This window comes from Neopelma chrysocephalum, unplaced genomic scaffold (genome assembly GCF_003984885.1).
Source record: "Neopelma chrysocephalum unplaced genomic scaffold, ASM398488v2 Primary Assembly neopelma1_138, whole genome shotgun sequence".
NCBI classification, from domain to species: domain Eukaryota; kingdom Metazoa; phylum Chordata; class Aves; order Passeriformes; family Pipridae; genus Neopelma; species Neopelma chrysocephalum.
In genome coordinates, this window is record NW_020897800.1 from 1,189,231 (window position 1) to 1,216,668 (window position 27,438).

The 27,438-nt window shown below is 55.6% G+C and overlaps 4 protein-coding genes across 6 annotated transcripts; all 4 read right to left on the minus strand.

The window, feature by feature from the left end:
• Positions 1 to 479: 479 nt before the first annotated feature.
• Positions 480 to 5,956, minus strand: SCN2B (sodium voltage-gated channel beta subunit 2). Its single transcript, XM_027699548.1, has 4 exons — positions 5,739 to 5,956; positions 3,025 to 3,191; positions 2,655 to 2,865; positions 480 to 2,536 (listed from the first exon to the last, which is right to left on the minus strand). The coding sequence occupies exons 1-4, from the start codon at positions 5,806 to 5,808 to the stop codon at positions 2,337 to 2,339; spliced, it is 648 nt and encodes a 215-aa protein (XP_027555349.1). The 5' UTR covers positions 5,809 to 5,956; the 3' UTR covers positions 480 to 2,336.
• Positions 5,957 to 7,568: 1,612 nt separating this feature from the next.
• On the minus strand, positions 7,569 to 13,263 carry LOC113975490 (junctional adhesion molecule-like). 3 transcript variants are annotated; one of them, XM_027699545.1, is made up of 9 exons: positions 13,095 to 13,263; positions 12,893 to 12,948; positions 11,231 to 11,279; positions 9,799 to 9,956; positions 9,223 to 9,448; positions 8,947 to 9,073; positions 8,550 to 8,604; positions 8,252 to 8,347; positions 7,569 to 8,078 (listed from the first exon to the last, which is right to left on the minus strand). In XM_027699545.1, the coding sequence occupies exons 2-9, from the start codon at positions 12,923 to 12,925 to the stop codon at positions 7,917 to 7,919; spliced, it is 906 nt and encodes a 301-aa protein (XP_027555346.1). In that variant the 5' UTR covers positions 12,926 to 12,948; positions 13,095 to 13,263; the 3' UTR covers positions 7,569 to 7,916. The 3 variants fall into 3 exon arrangements, with proteins under 3 accessions (XP_027555346.1, XP_027555345.1, XP_027555347.1); XM_027699544.1 differs by having other exon boundaries at positions 7,571 to 8,078; positions 8,947 to 9,076; XM_027699546.1 differs by lacking the exon at positions 12,893 to 12,948 and having other exon boundaries at positions 7,574 to 8,078; positions 8,947 to 9,076.
• A 1,183-nt stretch (positions 13,264 to 14,446) lies between these two features.
• MPZL3 (myelin protein zero like 3) lies at positions 14,447 to 20,944 on the minus strand. The gene is made up of 6 exons (XM_027699547.1): positions 20,855 to 20,944; positions 19,684 to 19,850; positions 19,059 to 19,269; positions 18,227 to 18,392; positions 17,347 to 17,410; positions 14,447 to 15,433 (listed from the first exon to the last, which is right to left on the minus strand). Exons 1-6 carry the CDS (start codon positions 20,913 to 20,915, stop codon positions 15,407 to 15,409), a joined length of 696 nt encoding a protein of 231 aa, XP_027555348.1. The 5' UTR covers positions 20,916 to 20,944; the 3' UTR covers positions 14,447 to 15,406.
• Positions 20,945 to 21,655: 711 nt separating this feature from the next.
• MPZL2 (myelin protein zero like 2) lies at positions 21,656 to 26,875 on the minus strand. The gene is made up of 6 exons (XM_027699550.1): positions 25,903 to 26,875; positions 24,404 to 24,570; positions 23,806 to 24,016; positions 23,433 to 23,577; positions 22,949 to 23,035; positions 21,656 to 22,412 (listed from the first exon to the last, which is right to left on the minus strand). The coding sequence occupies exons 1-5, from the start codon at positions 25,955 to 25,957 to the stop codon at positions 22,975 to 22,977; spliced, it is 639 nt and encodes a 212-aa protein (XP_027555351.1). The 5' UTR covers positions 25,958 to 26,875; the 3' UTR covers positions 21,656 to 22,412; positions 22,949 to 22,974.
• Between the last annotated feature and the right edge of the window lie 563 nt (positions 26,876 to 27,438).

Here is a 27,438-nt window from a genome sequence, read left to right on the forward strand (position 1 = left end):
AATCCCAGCTCTCTGCAGAGCAGAGGTGAGGAAGCTGGCAGGGCACAGGGCCCTGTGGCACAGCCAGAGTCCCCACAGTGGGTGCTGAGCACCCCTGAAATCTCGGTGTGGGAAGGCTGGGGCAGCACTGGCCACTCTGCTACCCCCAGCACTGCCCTGCCTGCCCCTGGCTCTGTGGTAGCTCCCAGGGATGGAGCTGTGGACACACAGGCTGCCCTGGGCTCCCTCAGCACCCAAAGCACCCCAGCAGGACTGAGCTCCACACTGGAGCCCGCTTGTCCCCACAGGCAGAGCAGATGAGGGACCAGTCCTGCCCCTCCAGGCAGCAGCACAAAAGCATCGAGGGCAAAGTTTGTGTTTTGTTGTTCTTTTGTTTGTTTGACTGTACAAAGAGCAATAAAAACATCCTACACTCAGCAGAGCACTTGGCAAGAGAAGCCCACGGGAAGGCGCAAACCCAAGGCCACACCACGAGCGAATCCAGCCCCTCCTGTGTGTGTAGAGATATTATATTTGCAGACTCTCTCTGCTGTGTACAGCTATGTACATACAGATGCATTGGCAAGTTGCAATCCAAAGGATATAGTGCACGAAAGAAATGAAAGGCAGATGCAAGACTGGTCATGTGCAAAGGCTCAGAGGCCTCTGGCCGCCGAGCTGCCGGCTCAGCCCCGGAGCTGCGGGAGCCCGGCCCCGAGCGGAGGCGGTGCGGGAACACCGCGGGCACTGTGCGGGGACACCGCGGGCACTGTGCGGGGAGCTGTGGGTGTGCGGGGTGAGGGACAGGCGGCTCAGCCCGGCCCTCCCCGGGACACGGGGAGCCACGTGTGGGACACGGCACATTCCTGCTGCAGATGGGAAGAGGAGCGGCGGCGTGGTGGGAGCCCAGCGGGGTGGAGCGGGATGGGGAGGGCACGTGGGGCCGGGGCGGGAAGCGATGGGGCAGAGCAGGGAGTGCGCGGCTGTCCCTTCACCTCCGGGGCCTGACAGCACTGCCCGTGGCACAGCCGGGATGGCACCCACCCAGGGGCACAGCAAAGGTCTCCCTTCTCCCCGGGCAGTGCTGCTCGTGGGTGGCAGGACCCCTGGCACCTGGCCCTGGGCAGTGTCCCCTGTGGCTCCGTGCACTGCTCCTCTTCTGCCCCACGTCCCGCCTGCCACGGGAGAAGGAAAGCCCGGGCGTGGTGCTGCAGGGGACACTGCCCTGGGTCACTTGCCTGCCTGACCCTGGCGTGCTCCAGCCCCCACAGCTCACCTGCCAGTGAGGCAGGTGGCACTGGGCACGCTGGCAGTGCATTGCCATGGCAGTTATGGGTTGTGCAGTGCTCTGCAGGGAGGCTGGAGGAGGCAGTCTCAGCATGACAGGGCTGCTCGAGGGTGACAGAGATGTCCTAACTCCAGGCCTGCTGTTGTGCCTTCCCAGCAAGTGCCCAAAATCTCCTCTTCCTCCCAGCAGCTCTTCGACCTGAGCAGCCTCACCCTGCCACTCCCCACCACCTCAGTTTGACACATCAACAGAACATTTTCCATTACAATTACCCTCCCCAAGACCGCAAAAAAATCAGCCCAGCGCCTTTGGCTGAGATGCTCAGACTCAAAAATAGCCCAGGAGGCAGAAGGGTACATCCCTTGCAAACCAGGAGCCATTAGTGGTTCCAAAACACAGCAAAGCTCTGAAACACCACCTGAGCTCATGGTCATTACCTGACCCTCGGCTTCCCAGCAGCCCGGGACAGTCCCTGAGGAGCACGAGCTTTCTGTCTCAGCACCCTCAGCACTGGCACACAGGACTTGCAAGGAGGAGACTGGCAGCTACCCAGGATCCCTGGGGATGGGAACACCACTGCCTGTGCCCCAGGCACAGCAGGAACACCTCAGGGATGAGCCATGGCCCCAAGAGCAGGGGGCCACTGGCCCCTGCTCATGTTTTCCATTGGGACAGAGCACAGATAACCAGGCACGGGGCTGCCCAGACCCCTCTGCCCCTCCTGGCACCCCCTGCTCAAGTCCTTCTGTGTGTGGGGACCACACTGGTCCCCCCTCTCCCACACCAGCTTGTCCCCAGCACCTCCTCACAACTCTGGCACTCAGCAAGGGACAGGCTGGTCCCAGCTCAGCCTCAGGGCAGCCTTGATGTGCTTCAGCCCCCCTCCCCAGCCCTGCCCACCAGGGCCAGGCTCCAGGGACCTTCTTCTCTCCGCGCCCTGCTCCAGGCTGGGTTGGGTATTTGGATGGAAGGAGGGATGCTCTGGGGAGACAGAAATCCTTGCTCTGGGAAGCACATCGAGAGGGTCACGCTGTACAGGGGTGAGGAGGGAGGGGCGGGCAGGGGGGCACTACTTGGTGCCCTCGTCCGGGTTGCCTTCGCCGTCCGTCTTCCCTTCCTCCTCCGTCTTCTGGTCGTCCGTGTTCAGCCTCTGCTGCTTTTTCCGGCGCACACATTTCACCACCATCAGCACCAGGATCACCACGGCCAAGAAGCCGCCCACGGAGGCGCCCACGATGACAGCCACCGTCGAGTCGTGCTTCGGGGGCTCTGGGGACACAGGGCACGGGCTCAGGGCACAGAGCCACCCCCTGGGAGTGGGCAGGGCTCTCGCTCCCAGGGCCAGGGAGCAAACCCTGTGCGAGGCAACCGCAGAGGGGACACTGACCTTCGGTGAACACCTTCAGGCTGATGCTGGCGTAGCCCCGGTGCCGGTCCGGAGGGTTCAGGACGTAGCAGTTGTAGATGCCCTCGTCCTCCAGCTGCACGTTTTTGAGGGTGAAGGACACGTCGTACTTGGCGGGGTTCCCCGTGAACTCCACCCGGTTCCCGAAGCGGTCCAGCTGCTTGTTCATGATCTTCATCCGGAACTGCAGGAACTGGGCAGCCGAGCGGGAGAGGAGGTGAGACAGCGCTTGGCACCCCACGTGCTCCCTCCCCGGCCGGGCACCCCCCTCCCTGCACGTGCTGCCCTGCCCGGGACCCCAAGGGACACACACGGCTACTTGGAGCTGATCCCCAGCCCCAGTGAGACTCACCAGCTCCTCCGAGCAGTTACTGCATTCCTGGTACGTCCAGTTGAGGGAAAACTGCTTGTTCTCCACCTTGTAGCAGGAGTTGAAGGTGCAGGAGAGCTTCACCGAGGTGCCATTCAAGGCACTGATGGTGGGAGGGGCCATGACCTCCATGCCCAGTCCCGGGGGTGCTGCCGGATGCAGAGGAGTTAGGAAGGGGGCACATCCTGCAGCCACCTGGCTGCACAGAGCTCACCCTGGGGCCTGGCATCGCCTTCCGGGCACATCCACGCACACTGCATCCAGCCAGGAGCGGGATTTCCTCACGCAGCAGTGACAGACAACAAGGGGAGCAGCCCCAGCCCTGGCACAGTCCCTTGGTTGGACGGGAAGAGCATCATCCCTGCTCTGCCAGGGCCGATGACCCCTCAGTGCCGTGCCCGGTGCTGACTCCTGCTGACTGGCAGCCAGCGCTGCTCCCTGCCGGTGCCCGAGGCTTTCCTGCTGCAGGATCCATAGGATCCATAGCACCGTGCAGGGCTGGATGCAGCGTCAGCACACGGGGCCCGGCGCCACATCCGCCCTGAAATTTATGGCTGCGCTCATCAGATTTCATTCCCAGCAGGACACGGCACGGCAGCGAGGGCTGGGATCTGCCAGGGCTGGCCCCAGGGGCTGCAGGGGGAATGCAGGTGCTCCCCCCTCCCAGCAGTGCCCACGCAAGGGTTCTCCAGCTGGGAATGACCAGAGCGAGATCTGGGTCACTCCTGGGGGAACGAGGCCAGTCCCTGCTCCCCAGCCTGGCTGTGGCAGAGAAACAGGGACAGTACCTGGTGCAGCCCCCAGGGCAGGACTCAGCTGGGACACGGGCAGGGATGGGGTGTCTGTGACCTGCTCTCTGCTCAACTCCATCCCTGCAGCTCCCCTGGGCTGCTGCCTACCCCGGCAGCACCCCAGACCCGGTGCCTGCATCCTGGAAAGGGGACAGGCTCCTGTGCAGCCAGCTGGCTGCAAACACCGAGGCTAAACCCTGAGTGACACGGGAACAGAGAGCCCTGGGAGGGAGGGGACGATAAAGGGGGGCTGTGGCATCCCGCAGGGCGGGGACAGTGACACTGCCACCACCAGGTGCTTTTCGGATCACCTCACCTCTCCCCTTGGGCTGCTGCTCTTTGCTCTCAAACCTTCTTCCCGAGGTGCTGCCGAGTCCAGCCCTGCGGCCAAGCTGGAGGCACGTCCAGGCTGCTCCACTGGCCGCTCCGCTCCGCCTGCAAGCAGGGCAGGAAAGGGGCCAGGCTCTGCAGCCAGGGAAAACAGCCTTTCCCAGGCCGCAGACACGGCTGCTTCAAGCCACAGGTCTCGCTGCAAGGTGTGAACCCGCAGCACCCTGAAGCTCTCTGGGGGCAGGGGGTGCCCTCAGGTGTGGCCCAGCCCTGGAGACGGCTCCTTGCTGTGCTGGCAGCCGAGGTGAGCACCCTCCATCCAAACCCAGCGCAGGGGGGGCTCCCACGGGGCTCAGGGGGACAGGGATGGGGACAGCTGGCACATGGGGACGAGTCTCAGTGCCCAAGGAAGGAAGAAGTGTCCTGAGCCAGTGTCACAGCCCTGCTGCCCCATCACAGCTTTAGACGCTTCCAAGAAAACCTCGCAGGGGTGGGAGAGAAGAGCCAGGAGCTGGTCTGTCCCAGCAGGCCTGGTTGGGGGGGTGTCCCTGCATGGAGTCATTGTCTGAGCACTGCTCAAACAATGCCCTGTGTGCCTGCAATTGGGTGACCTGGCTTTGTTCTGTGCCCTCAGGGTGCCCCCAGGGCTCTACAGGGGGATGAGATCCCACCAGGAGCAATCCTGTCCCCCAGCCAGAGAGACCAGGGCCTGGCAGGGCTGCACCACAGCCAGAGGGTCCTCACGGGCAGCCAGCACGCGCTGGGCACGTGCCCTGGGAGCACCCACGTCTGTGGGTCCAAACTCTGCCACTGCCCAGCACTGGGGGACAGCAGAAGTGGGGGAAGAAGCCCCTAAAGCCCCCGGGACCGACCGTCCGGGCTGCGTCCTTCGGCGCCGCGCAGGCTCCCAAACGCTCCGTCACGCTGCACCCTGCGCCCAGGGAGGCAAAATCACAGCAGCCTCTAAAGCAGACCTCGCTAGGTTTTGTACCCTCCTTTCCCAGGCTCTCTCCTCAGGGGTAAGGCAGCCCATCAGGAGCTCCAGGACAGCGCGAGCAGCACTTCAAAGAAGTGATGCGTTCCCGTTCGCGATCGATACCCACCCAAAGCTGCTGACACACGCTGCTGGCGGCGGGGCAGGACGCAGGGGACACGTCCCCCCCCGACCCATGCAGCACTGCCAGCCCGGTGCCCGCTCCCCCAGCCGCCAGCCACCACCCCAAGGACAGCCACAAGCCACCACAGCCACCCACCACCAGCTCCCCGGCGAGGCGCAGCCCCTGTGCCCGCGGCAGCCCCCTCCTCTCCCCGGCATGCAAACAGCATCCAGCGAGCAGGATGCACGGCTGGCTGCAGGAGAAGATGCAGTCGCAGCATAACCCCCCACCCTGCCCAAAAAAGCAGGTCACCCTGGCTGGTGGCTCTCCGCAGGGTGCATGCTGGACCACCTCTGTGCCCATCCCTGCGGCTCAGCGCTGGCTCAGCGCGCCGGGCTGCGGGGAGGGGGGCTCCTGGCCAGGCAGGGGGGTGCCTCCCCACCCGGCCGCATGCAAGGGCATCCGGTCAGACACTTACCCAGCGACAGCAGCAAGGTGAGGCCAGTGAGGAACAAGGTGGGCTGCGGGAGCCAGGCTTCCGGGCTCATTTTTGGAGGATTTTTTGTGTGTGGAGAGGACGTGGCGGTGGCGTGGGTTTTGGAGGTGGTGGTGGAGGGTTTGTTTTTTTTTTTCGAACGCCCGGGTTATTTGCAGGTGACATATAACATTAGAGCCGCTTTATTTCCACAGCCCAATATGGCTGGAGCGGAGCTGGGGCGAAAAAAAGCAGTAAATGCTGTGGTTGGTGGATTGCAGCCGGCGGAGTGGGAGGGCGGAAAAATTTTTCCCCTGAACTGCAGGTGACAGCTCCTGGCAACTCCAGCTCCGCGCTCTCCTCACGGGCTGTGTCACACGGTGGGTCCCCCCGGCCCCCTGCAGCCCCCCTGGTTTCAGTGGGGCCGTGCAGATGTGTCCCCTTGGCTCTGCTGGGGGCTGGCGACCGGCCCCGCTCGCACCATCCACGGCAGCAGTTCCCGTTCAGCTGGGCCCGGGAGCATTGGGAATGCCCTCCTGGAGGGGGCTGATCCAGGCTGGGAAGAGCAGAGGGTCCCAAGGAGGCAGTCTGGTCAGCGTGCCCAGGAGGTGGCACTGCCACGGGCAGGTGACCTGCAGCAGGTAAAAGCTCTCCTGCTCACCTCCCTTCTCTCCCAGGCCACTGCAAGAGCAGCTCCCTCGCTTCCCAGGGGTGCCAAGCTCTGCCATGCCCCCAGCAGCACGCTCTCCCAAAGCAACAGCCCTGCTCACAAGGAAGCTCTGCCCAGCAGTAACAGAAAGTCTTTGATCCCATTGGCACCATCGGACAAGGAAGTCTTTGGGCCCTGGACTCCAAGCCTGGCCTCAGGCTGCAGAGGTGGGAGCAGGAAGGGGTTGACGTGGCCTCATGGGGACCAAAGGCAGCCACAGCAGCTGCTCAGGCCCCTGTTCTCGTCCCCTGGGACACAGGGAGGTGGAGTTTGCTGAGACAGCATCAGTGGGGAGAAAGGCAAGGGATGCCCTGCAGCCAGGGCACATCTTGCTTCCTACACACCTGGGGAGGAAGGGATGGGGCAACAGGGATGCAGAGGGGCCCTGCTGCCTGACCAGCCTCAGGAGGGGAAACAGGACAGCTGAGAGAGAAGGCATCAGAGTGGCAAACACAGCAACCCTGCTCAGCAGACACCCTCACTGCACACACAGCAGTTCCCCTGCACACCGGGCAGGCAGAGCCCACTCTGCTCTGCCACAACAGCTCCCACAACCCCACGGCGGCAGCAGAGGTCACATGTGACCCTCCAACACCCCAAAACCAGCTCGGGCTGCTGGTTCCTGCTGTGATCCCATCGCTCTGCCTCCCTCCAGGAAAAGAGAGCAGGGTGTCAACGTGAACCAAGGAGGAGCAGCAGCGCTGCAGTCTCAGCAGTGGTGGGAGGTGGAGGGTCCCTGCGCTCCCTCCGCACCTGGAGGTGTCAAACATCTATATATAGAGCAGGAGCAGCGCCAGCACCCTCTCAGATGCTGCCCTGGAGGCCTGGGGGGGTGTGCTGGGCTCCCCCCCGGCCAGGGCTGCCTGTCCTGGGTATAGGGTGGGTGCTCACCCGTGGCCAGGGGCTGGGGCAGGGAGACATGAGGGCACACACACACTGCCTGCAGGGGCTGTCCTGCTCCCCTCCACCCCTGTCCTGCTGCAAAGGGACCCTCTCTGTGGCCCTTTTGGCTTTACTGCTGCCTGGGGCCAGCTGGGCAGGCGCCCTGTGCGAGGCTGCACGTGGGAGCAGGGGCTCCCAAGGCCCTGGGCCAGGCAGCTTTTGGCACACTCGGACATCACGTGCTTAAGCAAGAGGTAAAACGAAGACAGGAACAGGGAAGAGTCCCTGAGTTTTATTATCTCCAGAATAATACCATAATGGCCCCTGCTGCATGTCCCCCCTTGGAGATCCTTGTCTCAGGACCAGGCTCAAAGCTAGAGCGTGGAGGCTGTGCCCACTGTGCCCCTCTCCAGAGACCAGGGGGCAAGAGGGACAGGTTTCCCCTGGTCCTCTGCAGACAGCTGGGGTGGGCCATCCCCCAGCAGTGCCCTGGCACGGAGCACACAGTGAAGTGTCACCAGTTCTGGCCACCCAAAGGGACAAAGGTGTCTTGGACACACCTGGCTAAGAGGTTTCATCCCCCAGCACAGTTATTTCTCCTGCTCTGGAGCCCGGGGAAGTGGCTGCTCTGGTCTGCTGTGGGGCTCCTGGCTTTGTCCTTCACCTTGTCTCCCCTCTCCCATCCATTCTGCCGGGATCATCCTCTTGGACAGCTCCACGTAGACGCCGTTCTCCCGGCAGTGGGAGGGGTGCTGGGGAGCAAGGGACAGGGTGTGAGTGCCACCACAGGTACCAGGGGCTGTTTGGAGGGGGAAGGGGGCAAGGGATGCTGCTGCCTGGCACGGGGAGTGAGGGGTCAGGCCTGGATGCCACGGCCCTGGCCAGGGGGCAGTGATGTGGGGGATCACACCAGCCTGCTCCTCACCATGGTTATGTAGGTGTCCTCAGCTCTCCTCTTCTTCTTGGCATCCTGTTCAGCCTTGGGTATCTCAGCTCCAGGGATTGAGCAGTAAAGCGCTTCCTGCAAGGGGGCATCGGGATGTTTGGGACTGGGCAGTCCCCAAACACCCGAGGGCTGCCTGACCCCGCTCACAGGGCAGGCACCAGGAGCCACGGCTGTGTCTGGGCAGTGAATGGCACCTCGTGTCTGGCCAGTGTGGGGTCCCCTCCCTCGGCCTCCCCACACACCCGACCTCAGTGCTCCCCCCAGCCTCAGCTCTCACCTCTGCTTTGCTCTTGCTGTTTCCAATCCTCTCCAGGGCCGTGTTGCCTGCAAACCTTGTGGGAAGGCAACAGCAGCGTCATCTCCATCGCCTGCCCCTCCTGTCCCTCCCTCCCCCTCCCGGGACACTGGAATGCCTTTGCACGTGCCTCAGCCAGGCCATCCTTGCTGCTGGCCCAGCCCAGAAGGCTTGGGAGCCAAGGGGGGACTGGCCAGGGCAGAGTGACACTAGATGGCAGCAGGAGCCTGCACCCCACTCCGGGGGAGTTGAACCCTCATACCCGGGAACCTGCCCCGCACGGGGCAGCTCAGGGCGATGCCTGGTTGGGGACACCAACACGGGGAGGTGCAGGGAGGTGCTTTGCTCAGCCCCATAACCCCAGAGCCAGCGTTGGTACCTCTTCCTCACGCAGAGTCCGGCCAGGAACGCCACCACCACGGCCACGCAGCCACAGCCCACCACCGCCGGCCAAAACCCGGAGTCTCTCAGGGGTGCAACCTCCTGGGCACCTGCTGCTCCTCGTCCTTCTGGGGAGACACCAAGGCAGGGATGGCACCATGAAGACCCCGGCCCTGCTGCAGGAGGGCCGTGGCAGCAGGTCTGAGAGCCTCCTGGGCTCTGCAGCCCCTCAGCACGAGGGATCAGGGGAGCAGTGGCAGGGCTCAGCACACACCTCTCTGCGCCGGGGGGCTGACGTGCAGCACCGTGCGGTTCTTGAAGATGCTGCTGTTGAGCTGCAGGCGGATCTCACACTCGTAGGTGCCGCTGTCGTTCACGTGCAGGTCCCGCAGCCGGATGGAGCCGTCCCGCCGGGACAGGTCCCCTTCCCACTGCGCCCGCTGCTTGAAGCGGCCCGCGGGGACCCCACGGTTGCTGTAGTAAAAAAACACCACCTCCTCCTGCCAGGGCACAGACAGCGACAGGTCAAGGGAGCCCAGTGGAAGGGCACTGCCCCATGAGCCTTCTGTCCTCGAGAGCTCTCAGGTCCTGCTCTCTCCCTCTCCTCACGGAGCAACTGCTGTTCACAGAGCCCGGCTCGCACCCAGAGCGGTGCTTCCCCTGCAGCCTGGGGCCATGGGGTGTCCCACCACCACACGGGCAACCTTCCTCCCCTCGTGGAACCTTCCTCCTCCCCTGGCCTGGGCCAGGCAGACGGGCTTCCCCACATCCTCCCCATAGCTGCCTCACCCACCGTCCCCCGCCACAGCCCGTGTCCCGCTCCACCACCCACCCCCCGATCCCGACCCACCTGAGTGCCAGCCCTGGCCCTGTGTATCCAATCCACCTTGCTCACGGTCCAGCCCTTGTTCTCCAGGTCTAGGAAGTGGCACTGCAGCAGCACAGAGTCCCCAGCGCTAGCTCGAAGCTGAGGCTCTGTGAACACCCGGCCAGACCCTCCGCTCGGCTCTGCCGGGGACAGGGACAGCAGGATGAGTGCGGGGAGCAGGGCCAGGCGCAGCCTGCCTGTCCCCATCGGTGTCTCCTCTCCAGGTGAGCCTGGGGCTCACGGCACCGGCCAGTCCAGAGGCAAAGCCTCTCCCTGACCCCTGCTCTTGGCGTGCCCGGGATGTGGGGCAGCAGCACATCCTCCCGCCGCCAGACCGGGGGCTGCCGCGCTCGCCGGACAAGCCGCGCACAGGGGAAGTCGGGAGGCACAACCCCAGCCCTCCAACGCCTCGGAGCCAGAGCCTGCAGCTCCTGCAGGGCTGTTCCTGTGAGTCACTGGCTGGGAGAACCTGTGCCGCCCTCATCTCTGCCAGGCCAGGGGCAATTCAGCCGCTTTGCACGGATTTCAGTTCCTCCTTCACAACCTGCCCATTTGGCTTCCTTCCCCTTTGCTCACAGGCTCCAGACCTGGGCTTGTACTTGTCTGGCCACGTAACTACAGTTTGGGGTTTCTAGAGAAGCTGGACAGTGGGAAAAAAAAAACCAAAAGAGAGGAAGATCAAAGAGCACAGAGCTGACACAACCAGCACGAAGCAGCTGCTGGCACGCTGGGCTGCAGAGCGCACGGCAGGAAGGGGGTTAAAGGTCTCTTCCAAACTAAACGATTCTTTGAAAAAAGTGGGCCAGAAAATGCCTCTGGAGCTCGTTGAGAGACACCCTGCACGCTCCAGAGCCTGCACTGGCACTAGAAGGAGAGGCTGAGGCTCTGGCAGTTCTCTGTTGAGAGCTTGGGGAGCTGATTCAGCGGGAAGCTGCTCTGACAGGTCGGCTTGTCCTCGTGTCTGAGCCACTCTGCTCAGCCTGTCCACGAGCCACAGAGGGCTGGGCCCTGGCCAAGCACCAAGTGCTTGTCTGATGTCCTGTAAATAATACATGCAAAGTGCTTCCCAAACAGGTTCTTTTGGTCCTGACCAGCTGCAGAGCTGTAATGACAAATACTTGCCAGCAGAGAAGACCAAGGGCTGAGCTGCCTCGAGCAGAGCCAAAATCATTACCTTGAAAACCTTTCCCTGTATTTAGACTTGGTGAAGCTGTTCTATTTCTTTCAAGGCCTTGGAGCCTGGCTAAGTACAGGACACATCCAGGGATGCCATTGCAGTTTGAAGCCTATATAAATGTGAGGTGTGCAGGAAGGGAAGATGCAGCACCCAGAGACTGGAGGAGTCACTGGTACTCAGATCTTACAGCAAAGGCAGAGGGGAAAGAAGGCAAGGCAAATAAAACTTATAGCTTACCCAGCCATGTCAGCACCAGAGTCAGGCTCAGCAACACCTTCATCTTACTCTGAAAAGAAAAGCAGATGTGGCACAGGCATCAGGCTCCCCTGGGGCAGGACACCAACAACTTGCCACCAGCTCAAGGTTAGAGAAAGGCTCTGCTGCCTGATGTGCAGCCTCTCAAGTTGGGAGCTTGAAACTCAGCCAAGCACAGATGGCAGACACCAGGTCTCTGGTTTTTGAGACTGCTCTGAGCCCTGGACAGGAAGAGCAAGCGTGGGGGAAAGGGCTCAGCCTGAACCCCTTTGTGTTTCCCCCTAAGTCACGAAATCTTTCCGGTGGTTTGGGGTCGAGACTCTGACATCTGAGCAGAGACGTTCACAGGAGTCAACTCTGCTCACAGAGCAGTGGGATGTTTTGAATACTACAGAATCAGACAAGTTTGATTCTAAAAACACAGACCCCCCTCCTCCAGGACTAACCCCCCTGCCCCAGGGTGCTGCACAGGGAGAGAGGTTCTGCTGGAGCCTCTCGGGCTCTGTTCAGACAGTGCCATTTTTGGTCACTGGATTCAGCTTGACCTGCTGCACATCTCTCAAAATAAAGCTGACATTTCCCTTCTACACCTCGTGGATATATCCTGCAGCCCAAGGAAGGACTGGCTGTCATCATCAGGAATATGCCAACTGGTGTTAAAAGGAAGGCAAAGTCAGAACCCTGCTTGCTGTGTCCCTGCTCCATGATTCCCAGCTATGGCCATTCAAAAATGCTAAACACAGTTAAGGGCACAAAGTTACTGAGAGAAGCTCTCCTGGCTGGAGAAGCTGCACGTGGCAGCTGGATTTGAGGTTGCCATTCCCAGCCCGTGTTTCCCAGCACAGGCATTTTCGCTGCAGAAACAGAAAGACAAGAGCTGAATCATCCCTGACATCTCGGTGGCTTCATCTTGCAAGGGAGAGGATCTTTACACCAGCCTCAGGCAGGGATTACAGGCCCAGAATTAGCTACTGGGTACCTATGGGTCTGTTCCAGGCTGAGGGAGTCACTACAGCTTTGCAGTCAGAGATGTAAAACCCTCTGCCCTTGATCGTCCCCCCTTTTCCACAGACAAAAATCCTGCAAAGCAGCAGCACACCTTCTGGAATTGTCTCAAATCCCTTTCAAAGCACAGGGCCCCCCCCGGGGGTCGGGTTTCTGGTGGTGGAGGGGGGAGCTGTGGTTTGGCTGCGCTGCTGCAGCTCTGCTGTGACACAGTTTGCTGCACGCACGACCTACAAACACAGCAGCACTCCTGCACCACTCCTGCTCGGCTCCAGAGCTCAGCTGGGGCAGCACAGCTCTGTGCAGGAGGCCACAGCATCCTACTTTCCAGAGACACTGCCAAAAAATCAGGCAGAGCTGTGCCCTCCCACAGGAGCCAAGAGAACAGCCAGCTCAAAGAACAGTCCTCAGCACCCTGAAACCCGGGATTTCCACACTCAGAACCTCCTAAGCTCCCTGCAGCTGAGCTACCGAGGCTCTGGGCCTCATGTGCCATCAAGCCCTTCCAGGATTTATTACCCTGCTTCTGAGAATAAACTCTGGTCCTCTCTGGGAACACATCTTTGCAGGGTCTCCCCCTGTGACACACACCAGTCTGTGGGTGTTGTGATGCACCAGCTGGAAACAGCACCCACTCACCCTGCTGTTGTGTATTTTATGGTGCTGACACATCCAAATCACCTTTACCAAACAGACTGGGGGGAAAAAAAGACACAGATACCATACAGCCTTCACGTTTCCCTTATTTTTCACGTGGCATCTGAATCTCCAGCACTTCTGATTCTCTGGTTCTCTTTTCAAGGAAAAAAAAAAAGTAAATATTATGGCAAAAAGTACTCACCCAGTGTGGCTTGGGGCAGTCAACTTGTCTTGCATGAAGGGTTCTTCAGTGGCAAATCTGGAGTATCTGAACTGGTTGTTAACAATTCGGAGTATCTGAACCAGTTGCTAAATCATCTTGCAAGATATTTCTCCTGCCAGACTTGGTTCCTTCTCTCAGGTCCAGCTTGGTGACCACTTTCACAAGCAAGAGGAAGTAGATTAACAAATCAGAACGTGGAAGGGCTGCAACAGAGAGGTCACAACAACAGCAGGAGCATCCTGGCTGAGAGGAGATGATGGGGATGCAGCAGCTTCAGGAAAAAACACCTCACAGGTACAAACTGAGGCTCAGCCCCAGCCCTTCCACTGGGGCAGAACAACCTGACCAGTCACTGTGTGGGAAGGCAAGGATGGAGAGATGCCTGGCACACAAGCTGTGCTCCCCCCTGGTTTGTTTTTGGGGATCAGAGCTGGTTAGAGAACCATCCTTGCTGCAGGATCTTGACCTGATGAGGCAACACTGAGTAACTTTGTTGGACTTTACTGCTGGTGCTGCCAGGAGCCCCAGCCCAGCAGGCACCTCATGGGCTAAAGGACCCCTATTCACACCCCTGCCACAGCTGTTCCCTTCAGAAACACCCCCCAGCCACTGCTTTCATCCACTGCACACCCCCCAGGCCCTCTGAGAGCCCATTTTCACCCTTCCTCTTTCTCTGAAACACCAGAGCAACTCCTGTTCTCTATTCCAGTGTCAGTGGCTTTCATGGTACACCAAGGGATTTCCACATGGGTGACAGAGCAAGAGAAAGCTCAGCCTCACTCAGGCTGCACAGCACTAACCCTGCAGAATGTGCCTCTGCTCCAGAAAGGTTTGCCCAGGGTCCAGCCTGTTGTTTGCAAAGGAGTCCCAGTTGAAGGCAAACACTGCAGCAAACCAGTCTTTCATTTTCCCCAAGAACTTGCGTGATGTGTGAGAGTGGAACAACAAAGCCACTTCCTCCAGGCTGCACAATCCCACCAGCAGCCTTTCTCAGGAAACTTTTGGCCCACAGAGGCATTGTGTCACCAGGAAGCACAAACATTTTAAATATTACTTTATAGTAGGTAGGAGATAAATGTATTTCTCCATCTGGAGATGGAGCTGACCTGCTTCTCAATCAGGAACTTAACACACCTGAAACTTGCAGCCACCACAGAGCTGCCAAAGGGGGACTTGGTATTTGTTCCCTTTTGGGTTAAATCTGCTCCCTTTACCCATTGCCACAAGACAATTTTTATACCCAAGCAGCAACTCAGGGTGGCAGCTTTATGAGTTCAATTATATTTAACCAAATAAAGTTATCCACAGGCCAAAAATGAAATAAAGCAGTTTATTCGTAATGGCACATCAAAATCAGCAGTAAAATTGCACCACACCTGTAAAAGGAGAATATTTGACCAATGTCACACACATTGGGAAGGAAGCAGCAAACAGCAGCTCTTTAGGGATTCAGCAGACACGGATTCCACTGCTCTTTGTCATTCATTAAGGGACAAGGTTGGTGAAAGAGGAAATGCTCTTCCTCCAGGGGAAGCAATGCTGCATGATTGGCCATTTCCCTAAAATGGTACCCAGGAGAGGAAGAAAACAACTACTGCAAACAGAACATTGGTTTGGGCAGTGCTTGAGTCCATGGTTGAGGTAGATGGGGTTGTGTGTCCCCAGATACAGAGTCCCCATTTGCACTTCTGATTAAAAAAAAAGGTTTGTTTTCTGTGAATTGTGCTTCACCTCTACAAGGAGAAGGAGATGCAGCTGATTAAACCAAGAAATAGTCAAAAAGCAGTAGGTTCTCTTTGCTCCCAGGATGGCAGATACCCCTTCATCAAACAGGTTTGAGTCACCAGCAAATACATTCCAAAAAAACTGAGAATAAACATCACCAGTCCCCAAAGATGAGCAGCCTAGAGAGCTCTGGAGCAGCCTGTCCTTCAGGAAATTCCGTTTCAAGGGCTCAGGAAAGGAGGGATGTCACCAAAAAGTCAAAAAATTTGCAAGTGAACCAAGACACGTTGGCAGAGGGCTGGGAGGACACAGCCTGTGCAGCTGCAGGCACTGCACAAGTGAGCTGAAGAGATTTCCTTTTTCCCCAATAAATTAGAAGGATTTTAAAAAAATCATTATTTTGTGCTTAAATAGAAGTGAATTATCCCAGCAGCATCATTCTTCCAATCTACCAAGAGCAGAGCACATCCTTCCACCTGCACTGGTTGTCCAGCAGCCTTCGGAAGTACCCGGCCCTGATTTTCGGTGCTGCCTTTTTGTTCTTTCTGCACAGATTTAGCCTTTCATCAGTATGGATCCTCCTCATCCGTGTCCTAAACAGGGAGCATGGGGAGAGAAATGGAGACTGTGTGTGAAGACATGAGTCAAGTCCTGAGTTCAGCAGAATGCTGAGCCTGCTGGGCTTCTGACGAGAGCCTGAACCCTTCCCAAAGTGCTGCTGTGCTTGAGCAGGCCAGAGGACTGGCATAAACACTGCTAAAAATGTATGTAAATGTATATATATGTATGTATAAGCACTTGCAGCTGAATCTGTTTGACTCCTCACAGACACACAGACCAACCACCACAATATAACCAGCACATCAAGTGTGTTTTAAGAGAAGAAGCAGCTAAAGCTCAAACCAAAGATGAGCCATAAAGGGCAGCACAAAGCAAAAGCACCACCAATCCCTGTAGAGAGCAGCACAAATTATTGTTTTTTCAGCTACAGCAACCACTTATTTTCAGAGCCCAGTCGTCTGTAATTCCAACCACAGGAGACGTTTGCTGGCATCCCCTCGAGCCAGATCTGCAGCTTCCAGCTCTGAACTCACTCAAACTCCTCAGCTCTACAGGGGAAATCTCACTGACTCTGCAGTCACTTTGAGTGCAAAGAGATTTTTCAATGGCTTTGCAATTTCAGTTGTTTGGTAACATATTAAGCATGAAAAAGCACATTACAGAAACCTCAAAAACCCAGAATCATTAAGGTAAGTGCGACAGGATTCTCAGCCACCTGATCAGACAAGTACCTCAATATCAGAGCAGAGAATCAAATCTGACAAAACACTCAACATGAAAGCAGCAGGATTATATCACTCCAATTGGACTCCTCTCAAAGGATGAGAAGACATTTTTCAACTTTTGAGATCTCCCACTGCCTGACAGCATCTCTCTCACCAGGCTGGGGCTCCATCCTTTCCCATCTCTCCACCTGGTCCCTCCCTGATTCCCAGCATGTCACCTTTCCACCTCCCAAGGCAACTTCCCCTTTGGCACAAAGCATTTCCTACTTTCTGCACCTCTCCAAACCCTTGTTCCCAACACTGCCGTCTTGTAACTGCTGTGTCTTATGTAGAAATGTAAATATTTAATATTTAACTTACATAATTGCTTGTTTTCCATTCTGTATCTAACAGAAACCATCAGCACACGCCTGTCTGAAGGCTCATGCATTTAGGACATTTTAAATCACTGGCATTAGAATAGTGAATCAAGCAACACATATTTAAATACTCCTTAGCATATGTCCTGACTGTGTATAAGAGATGCAAAGGTGCCTCAGGTCAGTTTGCTCTATAGGACACAGTGGAAAAAAATGAAAACACTCAAATTACTCTGGAATGTGCCACACTGGTGGCTGTGGCTGCTGATCCCAGCACACAGGACTCACACAAAACAAGGGCAGCAGGTGGCAAAAACACTCAGTACTGTCAGCACAAGGCTCCTGATTCACAGGAGCTGCTGGTGGGGTAGGAAGGGAACCAGCAGAGTTAGAAGACAACCACACACAGCAGAGCACAACAAACAAAAAGCCACAAACAAACAAACAAACCACAAGGGTTAAGAAACATTCTGTTGCAATGGAAACAGGGTGAGAGGAGGAAGGTCTCCAGAAGAGCAGCAGGGCTGCACCTTCTCTGCAAGGAGCACAGGGCATCGGGGTGTCCCTGCCTCCCTTCCCCACTGCCAGCCCCCAGGCTGGTCAAGCAGGGCCTTCAGAGAAACTACACGGCAGCTTGCTCTTAAATTCTGGTTTTTCATCTTAAAACCACAGCTTTGGTTTCAATAAAGTCACGTGAAAAATCGATTTGGTGGATCTTGAGACAAAACAAGGAGCTTAAGCCCGGCCGTTTGGGACACCTCCTGGACATCCAGAGGGGTTATGGCAAGCTCCACCTCCTTAGCACCTCCTGTGAGCATCAAATTTGGCAAAACCACAGTGAAAACACCAGCTTTCACTTACCACACAGTTCAGACACCACGCCCTGAGTTTCCCGGAGCAGCCAATGCTCTCTGTCTGCTCAGGCCTGCAGAAAAGGCACAGGATTAGGTTGGACTTTTCCTCCCAAAACACACTGATAAGTCCTACAGACTCTGAATTCTATTTACACCACATGGAATCAAAGGTTTTTCATCGTGATGAAAAGCCTTTGATTCTGCACAGCAAAACCAAAGAGAATAAAGCCTGTCAGGCCCCTCGTTCTGAAGGCACATATTTCACGTCAGTGCCACAAAGAAGAAAACAAGAGCTGCTATTTGGCTGGCAAATCTCAAAACTCCAATCAGAAGACTGAAACATGGCAGTAAAACCTCATTCTGCAGTGGATTGCAGCCCTGGATTCATGGCAAAGCCAGGTGCAGCTCCTGCAGCAGCACTGACACCTGGCTGTTCTCACCACTGACCCTTCCAGAGCTGAATCCTCTCCAGTGCAGAGGGGAATTCAGTCTCCAAGGCTCCTTCAGTACCTGGCACCTCTGCTCAGGCCACCACAGGGGAACCAGGTGGCATTATTGGGTCTGTTCTGATGTTGTGGACACTTCATACCAAAATGCAACACATAAAGCCCACGTAGGCAAAACATCTTGCTGACTCAGGTCGAAATAAATCCCATTACAGAAGTGAAAGACTGGCTAACCCTGAACTGCTTCTGTTCCGTGGCTCACACGAATGACAGGAAAAGGGGATGTACAACATGTGATTCATGCCCCAACAGGGGCATTTCCAAAAGCTTTCTGAGTGCTGAATGGTGCTCATGGAGAAGCAGAACCAGTGACTGAACCACAGTGGAGAAACCAACAGTCCAAAGTGGAAGGACAGGCTTTGGGCTGCAGCCAGAACTTACTCATCAGACACCTCGATGGAGGATTTCTTGTAGCCACCTTTCCTTTTCTCCTTCAGCACCCTGAATTTCCTTCCCATCCTCACCAGCAGCAGAACGACCACGATGGTGGAAGGGAGGAACACGGACAGGGAGAGCAGTGCTGCCGAGGTCAGCTGGAAGGAGAGGCCTGCAGGGAGACACCGGGATTCCAGCAGTGAGACACAGGGATAGAAAGGGAGACAGAGCCCTCCCCAGCCTCTGGGACAAACATCCACCCAGGCCACAGCTTGGTGGCCTTCTCACGTGAAGCACAGCACTGGCAGATTGGAGACAGCCATCTCTGCCACCAAATCTGTGGGACTCCTGTCACAAACCCAGCCCAGGCGGGCGCTGCAGATGCAAAGAACTACAAAGGAAGGCAGGTCACGACACAGTTCTATCAGCACACGCCTGAGCTGCAGATTTGGGGCAGGTCTGGCACGCAGGGCACATGAGGAATTGAGTGTTACTGACAGCCAGTGCTTGTGATGTGGGTGTTATTTTTAGGCCAGTATTTCCTCATCGTTTAACTTGTTCCACTGCAATAGGGGGAGGCTGAAAGTGCTGAACAAAGGGGACACTTTTGATTTCGGTTATCAGCACAGCTCCCTCTGCCCCCTCCTGCCCCAAATAAATTCAGTAGTTCTCAATGTATTGAGCTGAGAAGGCAGGGCTGAGGTAATTCTTGCTGAAGCTTTAACATGGAACTCCAGGGAATGTTTTCCACGTGATGCTCAGACTCCCAGGATCCCGACAAAGCTGCAGTGCAGCTCTGTCCCACAGATGAGGCCAAGCCATGGAAATGGAGCCTTACCCCCCTCTGTAACCTCCAGCACGGTCTGAGGGATGTTGTGGTACACGTCTGGAGGATTCTTCACATTGCAGGAGAACGTCCCATTGTCACTCAGCTCGGGGCTCTGGATAGCGATGGAAGCGTCACCACTGGCAACGTTCCCGACCCAGGATATCCTGTCTTTGAACTTTCCCACTGCTGTTGGGTATGGAATGGACTGGTAATGAAAAACCTAAAAGGAGGCAAAGGCAATAGTTGTGCCAATAAAACACTCGCCCAAGAAAGAAAAGAGAAATGCTTTTTTTGGATTGAAATCATAAAGGAATACACATTAAAAGGTCCGAAAAAAATACTTCCTATGCAATAGAAATAAAGCTTCCAATCAGATCTTTACAGTCATACTATGGCTACAGTGCACAATGCAGCACTTGTAGCAACCCCCAAAATTTATCTGCTTTATCATCATTATGCTATTTTGCATTTACATAGAATATTTTCCCCAAAGAACACCAAAGGAATTTCACACGGGACAGAAGATTACAGTGACTCCCAAACCACAGAGTGATGCAGCAGCTCAGTAAAGCAAACAGAAAATTCAGATTTTCAGCAAGCACAGAGGCCTGGTCAGACTCCCTGTGCCACTTACTGTCTCCATCGGGCCCCCAGCGAGGGGTCGGTACGTCCAGTACACCACGAGGCTCTCAGTGATGGGGGAACTGGATCTGAAGGAGCATTTCAGCAGGGCTTGCTCACCCACGACAGCTGTCACTTTAGGACTGGCTTTAATTTCCAGGGAAAGAGCCTTGCAGACACCTGATGGAACAGGCACAAAAGGCAAGGATTAATTTCTCGTTACCAGCCAGGCACAGGAGTGTTGATGTCCCAAAAGTATCAACACACGTGCAGGTCAACGACAATTCAAAGGCTAAAGCAGGGCAATAATGACATCCTCCACAATGAAATATGAAGGAAAGCAGACAACGCCCATGACCTACTCTCTGCAGGGCTGGAGCCTGCTTATATTTAGATGTGGAGATAAAGAGCTGAGAAATGGGATCAGCTGGCTCTCTGATGAGTTCCGAAGTCCCAGCTTTAGGTGCTTTACTTTAAGGTATCTTTACTTTAAGGCAATTTTGGCTCTGTGTGTCTCGCCACAGCCCCTTGAATTCCACGTGCACCGGGGTCAAGAGTCACCCCGCAGCAATAAGTGCTCTCAGTTCTCGTTTCCAGCGTGCGCAGCCCCTCCTGCCCGGCTCACCCGCTGCGGGGCTCGGCCCGCACAGCGCTCAGTGGAGCATCGCTCCCGTCCTGCCCTTCCCAAACCTCCCGCTCCCGGCTGAGGAAGGAGGAGACGGGAACACCGGGCAGGAAGTTCTGCCCTGATGGTCGCACCTCATTCCGCTGCTGGGCGGGCTCCGAGGGAGCAGGAACGGGTTTACAATTCCCCGCCGCTTCCAGCGCCCCGCACAGCGCGGCCGGAGCGACCCGGGACGGTCCTTCCCGAGCCCCCCACCGCCCCATGGACCACCCACCACTCCCGGACGGCCCTTCCCGAGCCTCCCACCGCCCCGAGACAGCCCTTCCCGAACCTCCCACCGCTCCATGGACCATCCACCGCCCCCCGGAGCATCCACTGCCCTCGGAGCCGCATCCCGGGCGCTCCCCGCCCGGTTTCCACGCGGGACCCCCCCATTCCCGGACCGCGGGCAGCGCTGATCCCGTCCCGTCCCAATCCGTCCCGTCCCGTCCCAATCCATCCCGTCCCATCCCAACCCGTCCCGTCCCATCCCATCGCAGCCCCCGGAGCGCGCCGGTACCGAGCAGCAGCAGCAGGACCCCCCGCGGGAGGAGGCAGCCGGCGGCCCCGGGGAGCCGCATCCCTGCTGGGCTCAGCCCCGGAACATGGCGCTCACCTGGCGCAGGTGAGGGCGGGGCAGCCCCAAAATGGCCGCCCCACCTGGGCACACCTGGGGCGGCCGCGCGGCCCCGGCAGAGCCCGATCCGGGGTCTGAGAGGAGGGTCCGGACACCCCAAAACTCCCCAGCCCCGTGTCGGGGTCGGCCCCTAAATGCCTCTTCGGCACTTTTTGGGTGCAAACCCGCTCGTTTGAGGTGCCTGGACCTGGGGGGGGGTCCCGGGTCACAGCCCCCCTACTCACCATGGAGGCTCTCAGCAAAGTGCCTTTATTTGCGACACAGGTGGTTGAAAATGCAAACACACAGACAGGTAACGTGGCCGGCACGTTACAGGTTATAAAGCCATAAAGACACTCTTTAAACAAACAGGGCTCTGTTTTGATTTGGGGCTGGTTAAATATCGCAACAGTGATATTTAAAAACTGGTTAAAAACCGTTACAGCTCTGCAGGATCCCCCATCTGGGGCCTCCTTTGTTTAAATTAAGCCTGTGTGAGTACAGGGCATGGGCTGAGTGAGTGCAGGTGTGGGGTGGGCTGGGGGTCACCTGGGCAATGAACAGAACTTGGAGGAAGTGGGATATTCCTGCTGTTGTTGGAATTCCAATCCCCTGCTGATGCAGCACCAGAGTGGGACCTTGCACCACCAAGCATCACCTGCTCAGGGATGTCTCTTAGCTCAGAGACACTGCTGGACAAAATTTTGGGGTGCCTGTGGCAGTGGGTGTAGGGCTGCTGAGTGGGGGAAAGAAGCATCCTGGCTTAGAGAGAAAGGGTGAGGGGCTGGAGCCAAAGGGAACACGAGGCAGTGCTGGGAGTGGGAGAAGGAAAAGGAAGGGAGCCACAGAAGGCAGTGACCTCAACCCCTCCAGAGTTACAAAACCCCCCAAAGCTGCAAGAGATGGATGTGAAAACCACACTGACTGGTGAATGTTACCCCTAATAACAAACAGCACACACTGCCCAGCTCTAACACAGTCCATTTAAAGTAAAAAAGAGATTTAAAGTACACTTGTTGAAGCAACTGGCTGCTTCTCTGCTCCCTCTCTGGTCAGTCTCTGTTTTCATGATGTCAGGGAGGATCTCAGGGGAGGAAAAACAGGGCAACACAAAGGCACGTTGTGATTTTTAAGGTGCAAGAGTGCATCTGCTCAAACACTTCCAAATCCTCACTCAGTCACACATCTTGGCGCTTTGTTCAAATCTTTTGGCGTTTTTTCATCTCAAGAGCAACTTCCTTCACATTCCGCAGGTGTGAAGGTGAAGGTCCTTGTTCGTGGAGCAAGTTCCTCCTGCTTTGCTCTGCTGAAGGGAATTCACAACTCGTGCAGTGTCACCCTCTTTCCTTGCCAGACTTTCAGGTCGAACAGAGGTACCACACTCACAGCGTGGGGCGTCTGTAATTCACCTTTGTTCTAAACAACCCAAATTACAAGCTTTCACCATCTGCTTTGGAAGTACCTAAGAAGAAAGGTTATAAGGAAAACAAACATTCATTACTCAGGGTTATTGCTGAAAACAAAAATAATGGAGGCAACTGCTGACCTCAGAGACCGAGCGGGTAAAAGTTATCCTGAAATGTTTAAGCAAAGCCAGCAAATATGGAAACAGCTCCAGTCTTCCTGCAGCAATTTTTAAACAATAAAGATTAAATGAATAAAAAAGCAGCATTCAAAACTGGCAAAAGGAAATTAATTCATTCCTCTTTACCCAGAAAGCAGGAATGCCATTGGAAGCAGCAACAACAGCTTTCCTACAAATGATCCTTGACACTAGGGAGGAGAAATCTCTTGTACATTTAAGAGGCATCTTTTCTCCACTGCCTGTTCAGCTGTGAGTCTCCTGAAGATTCCCCAACAGCAAAGTGTTACTGTGCCCTCAGCTCTTTCTGCTTATGGCCCCCATGGCCTGTTGACTGGGAATAACAGTGAAATACCTGAGGAAATCTGTCTTAGAAAGTCCCCAATAACACCAAGACACTAATTAGAGATGGATACCTGCATTATTTACACCAATTAGACCTTTAGTCTTCCAATGGACTGGCTTCCTTTTCTTCTCTCATCTTCAGGCTCTCCTTTTCTTTACTGTTATCAAAAGAAAGGGGGGGAAAAAAGAAAAAAGAGCCCAAGTGAGTGTCAGATACCCTGAGCAGCAGGATCTGAGTCACACATGGCACAGATAAGGGATCACATGGTGAGATGGGTGTGTTACAGGTATGGTGACCACAGTGCCAGGCCCAGGGGACAAGGATCTCCTGCCAAGTACCACCACAGGGGTGAGGAGCCACTGTGAAGGGCAAGAGCCACGGGAGGACTGCAAAGCTGGTTCATCCTGGGGCTCTGCTCTGCCTGCAAACACGCAGCCAATTGCTGCTAATTGTGTTGGCAGCTTTGCATTGTAGATGCCCAGTGCAGGGGCCAAGCCAGTAATTCCCTTTGACAAGCTTTCCCAGGAGCCCTTCCCTCCCTCCTCTGTCCTTACAGTTCAGTGTCTGACGCCCCAGTCCTCTTCTCCTGCGCTTTCTGGCGTCGCTGTCGACAGATAATCACAACTAACACCACAACAACCATCAGGACAGAAGCAGATCCGACGGCCACAGCCAGGAAATGGATTTCTGAGAAACTCACTGCGTGGAGAGAGACAGGGACATGAACCAGAGGGGGACACAGGGGGCTGTGGTAGCTGGGAACCTCCATCTGTGAATAGAACCTTCCCTTAGGCTCCTTTTTTCCCCTGTATCCATTAACCACCCTCATGCTTCACACTTACAACCCTTTTTTTCTACCGTAGTTTTCCCAAACGTGGGAACTGGTGAAGCTCACAGGACCTCTGGGGGTGGTTCTTGGCCTCTCACCTTTGTGCACGACCCGGAGCCGCACCTCCCCGATGGAGCCATAAACATCTGGCCAGTTGGTCACCTGGCAGGTGAAGGTGCCGTTGTCGGTGGGCTGCAGGTTCCAGATGATGATGGAAACGTCCTTACGCTCCACATTCCCATCCCAGGTGACCCGGTCCTTGAACCGCCCCGAGGGCGGCTTGTAGGGCTCCTTCAGGTAGTAAAACACCTGCAGGGATCACAGGAACACAGAATGGCCTGGGCTGGGGGGGAACTCGGAGATTCCTGTGCCCTGCAAGTCCTGCTGGGTGCAGGGTGTCAGCTGAGACAGGGCTGAGGTGTCAGCAGGCACAAATAGTCCATCAGGCCACAAACAGTTCAACCCTGATCACCCAAAACTAAGCATGAAACGTTCTTCAGCCAGGGTCTATCAACAGACCTCATTGCTCAGATTAATGGTGACAGAGGAAAGGCCCCAGTGCCCAGAGCTGTGGCTCTCAGGTGTGTGGGTGCCCATCCCCACGCCTGGAACTGCTGCAGCCACTGGGTGCTGGGCCTTGGGACTGGTTTGTTGGGGCAAACCAGTTTGAAATGGAGAGTAAAGATCTCGACTCACCGGCTCGTGGGAGCTCAGGTCCTCGGGCTGGAAGTTCCAGGTCACCGAGAGCTGGGGGCTGACGGGGCTGCTGCTGGAGAAGGTGCATTTCAGCCGCTGGTTTGTGCCGTTCACAGCAACCACCTCCTCCGAGGTGTAAACTTCCACTGCTGCTGCCAGCCAAAGTGCTGCGGGGAAAACAGAGGGGTGACAGGCCATAATCACTGCCGAGGAGTGAGCTCATCACTGCTCCTTATCAGTGTTTAGTCTGAGCCTTATCTAGCCCTGGAAATAATTGTCTCAGGCACAGAGATAATTCCTGAATGGCTGATCCTGCAGATTTCTGGGGAAAATCAGTCCTCCCATTAAAACTGGACTGCTGAGACCCCGTAAACAATGGCTATTTCCCATGCTAGAACTTTCTTTATACACTTTGTACTCTCAGCATCATACACGCTGAAAACTGCTCTTACTGATGGAGGAAGGGCCTGTTAGAGGGTTAACAGCCCAGCTGGACAACTGCGGTCAAATACAGTCGGGCTGATGAACTCTAGAGGAAATCCTCAAGGTAAATGTGTCAAAGACACATCCTCTGTTAACCAAACCACCACAGCTGCTGCTTCAAAAATAACTGAGCATCGCTGGCCGGATGGTGCCCTGAGAGAGGGACAATCAGCAAGGCACAGAAAGGAGGCAAACGAAAAATAGGAAAACCAAAGGAGTTCTGGTGAAAAATAAAAAAATTATTAATCATTTCCTGTCACTTTAGGAAGTTAACTTGCCCCAGTATGATCCAAGCCAAAAAAGCTTATCTAAGGTTGTAAAATCTGGCTGTATAATGAAGACGTATGTGAAAGTAATTTATAACCAAAGACTTCCTTCCGAATAATCTCTTATCTCAGAGGGGAAAATATTTTGAAAACATTGAAAGTATTCGCATTTGAAAAGCTTCGCTGGCAGAGATCATGTTTCTCATCCAAAGATTAAGTGCCAAGTATTTCTCCTCCAAAGATTAAGTGCCAAATCTTTTAAACTCCTTTAAAAAAGAAAAACTGTGGGAAATAAGTCTAAAGTACTTTTTTTCAAGACAGATTACATCCGTGAGCTGAGGTATTCTTAAAATCCAGTGTTCTGATATAAACCACTGAAAACTCAAGCGAGTTTATTGTCAGTCTGGAATTGTTGCTGTGTAAAGGATCCGAACTCGGGGCTCCTGAACAATCTCTGATTGTTTAGGAACAAAGGTAGAAAAAAAAAAAAAAAAATCCTTGGACTAAAGTTCAGATTCCCGGCAGGAGAGAAAAAGACGTCGTAACCCGAGCTCAGAAGGAGCTCAAACACGCCTAAACCTGTCCGAGGAGAAACTCAACCACTTCGTGTCACTGCCAGCGAACCCCGGAGAGAGAGAACCGCAGCACCAGGACGGGAGGAAAGTCTCTGCCTTGGTGACAATGTAAAGGATGGGAAGAGGAGAGGCAGGAGGGCAGCGAGGCCAGGCAGGGCAGGTTTCCTTTCCTTACCTGGGAGCTGCGCCCCAAGGACGAGCACAGCACCCGCCCAGGCGCGGCCGCGCATCGGGGACACCCGTCCGTGCTCCCGTGCCAAGAGAAATTCCCTTCTGCTTCTCGAAAACTGGGTGGAGGGTGAGTTTCTCAAAGTCTTCCCAGCACGGCAAGGCCAATTCCTTCCTCCCAGCTTGGCCTGCAAGGCCAAGAGTGCTCCGAGTGCTCTCAGTGCTGGAGTCAGCACTCCCTGCCCGGGCACCGTGGGAAGGTGCGGCAGCACCGGGCACTTCTGGGTGTAAAACAGGGAGATTCTCAGGGTAAGATTAATTTATTCTCCCTCCCATATTCCTTTGCTCTTTTGTGTTGCAATCTTTCCTCCTCCCAGCTTCCACCTGAAACCACTCCCCTCCTGTGGGAGGTAGCTGTGCTCCTAAAAGAAAATTTGCCTGGAGGTGTTTGTAGATGACTCAAAGGAACAAGGGCCAGGGCCGTTTGTTTGGCAAAAAAACCCAAACCTGCAAAGAGTCCAAAAAGAGCAACCCAAACCAGATGGGCACAAATCCAGAGGATGGAAGTGTCCCACCAGAACACAGACACCTACAGTACAGCACAGAGAATCTTGTGCCTGCTAACGTGCCTCTGCTAATGGCTCTGAGGTACCAAGTATCTCTATTTTCACAGGAATAATTTGGCCCTGTATTAACCCTTCATCACTGCATCTCCCCAGATTTCCATTCAGTTACCATTCCAAAACATCATCTCCTTCTCTTTCATGGCCACCCTGGATAAATATCAGGCTGGGGGGTTGTTCTGCTTGTGTTTAAAGCACTGCAAGGCGGCTCCTTAGCAGCCAATTTGCAGCCACTTCCTATTTCTGCACAGGACTGGGGAGAGGGTCTGCTCCCATCTCTACTTGCAGACTTTCAATAATCTTCATCTTGTGTCAAACGTGTCCCTCTCACGCTCACTAGTAACCTGAATTATCTGATGTTTCATTTTGAAACTGAAATAACTAAAAGAAAGCTCTGACAACCAAAGAGAGCACCCAATAAATGAAACAGGGCCCACGACACTGGGATTGGCCATGTCAGTAAATGGTGAATTCCTGGGAAGGAGTGAGATGCCAGCTCCATCCTCCAGGCGTCTGGGAAGGAGTCCCTTGAGGTGTGTGCCCGGTGCAGAACGCGGAGAGCCCTGTGGAAGGAGAGAGATTTGGATGACTTGGAATGTCTGCCCTGGGCCTGTGCCCCCAAATCCCCACGATTCTCACCACCCTGGAGCAGCTCTGCCTCCTCTGTGGGCTTGGAGCAGAGGGAGCTGGGCAGGCATTCCCACTGTGTCCGTGCCAGCATCCCTGCTGGAAAGGGAAATTCCTTCGGGTTCTGGGTCATGAGATGAAAGATGAGTTTGTCAAAATCTTCCCAGCGCAGCAGAGGAGCTCTGAGACCCCCCTGCCCCGGTGCCACGGGCGGTCTGTGCCTGCCCCCAGCCTGGGTTTGGAGGGATCGTCCCCTCTGCGCCGTCCTGGCCGGGGCAGGAGCCCCCTCTAGT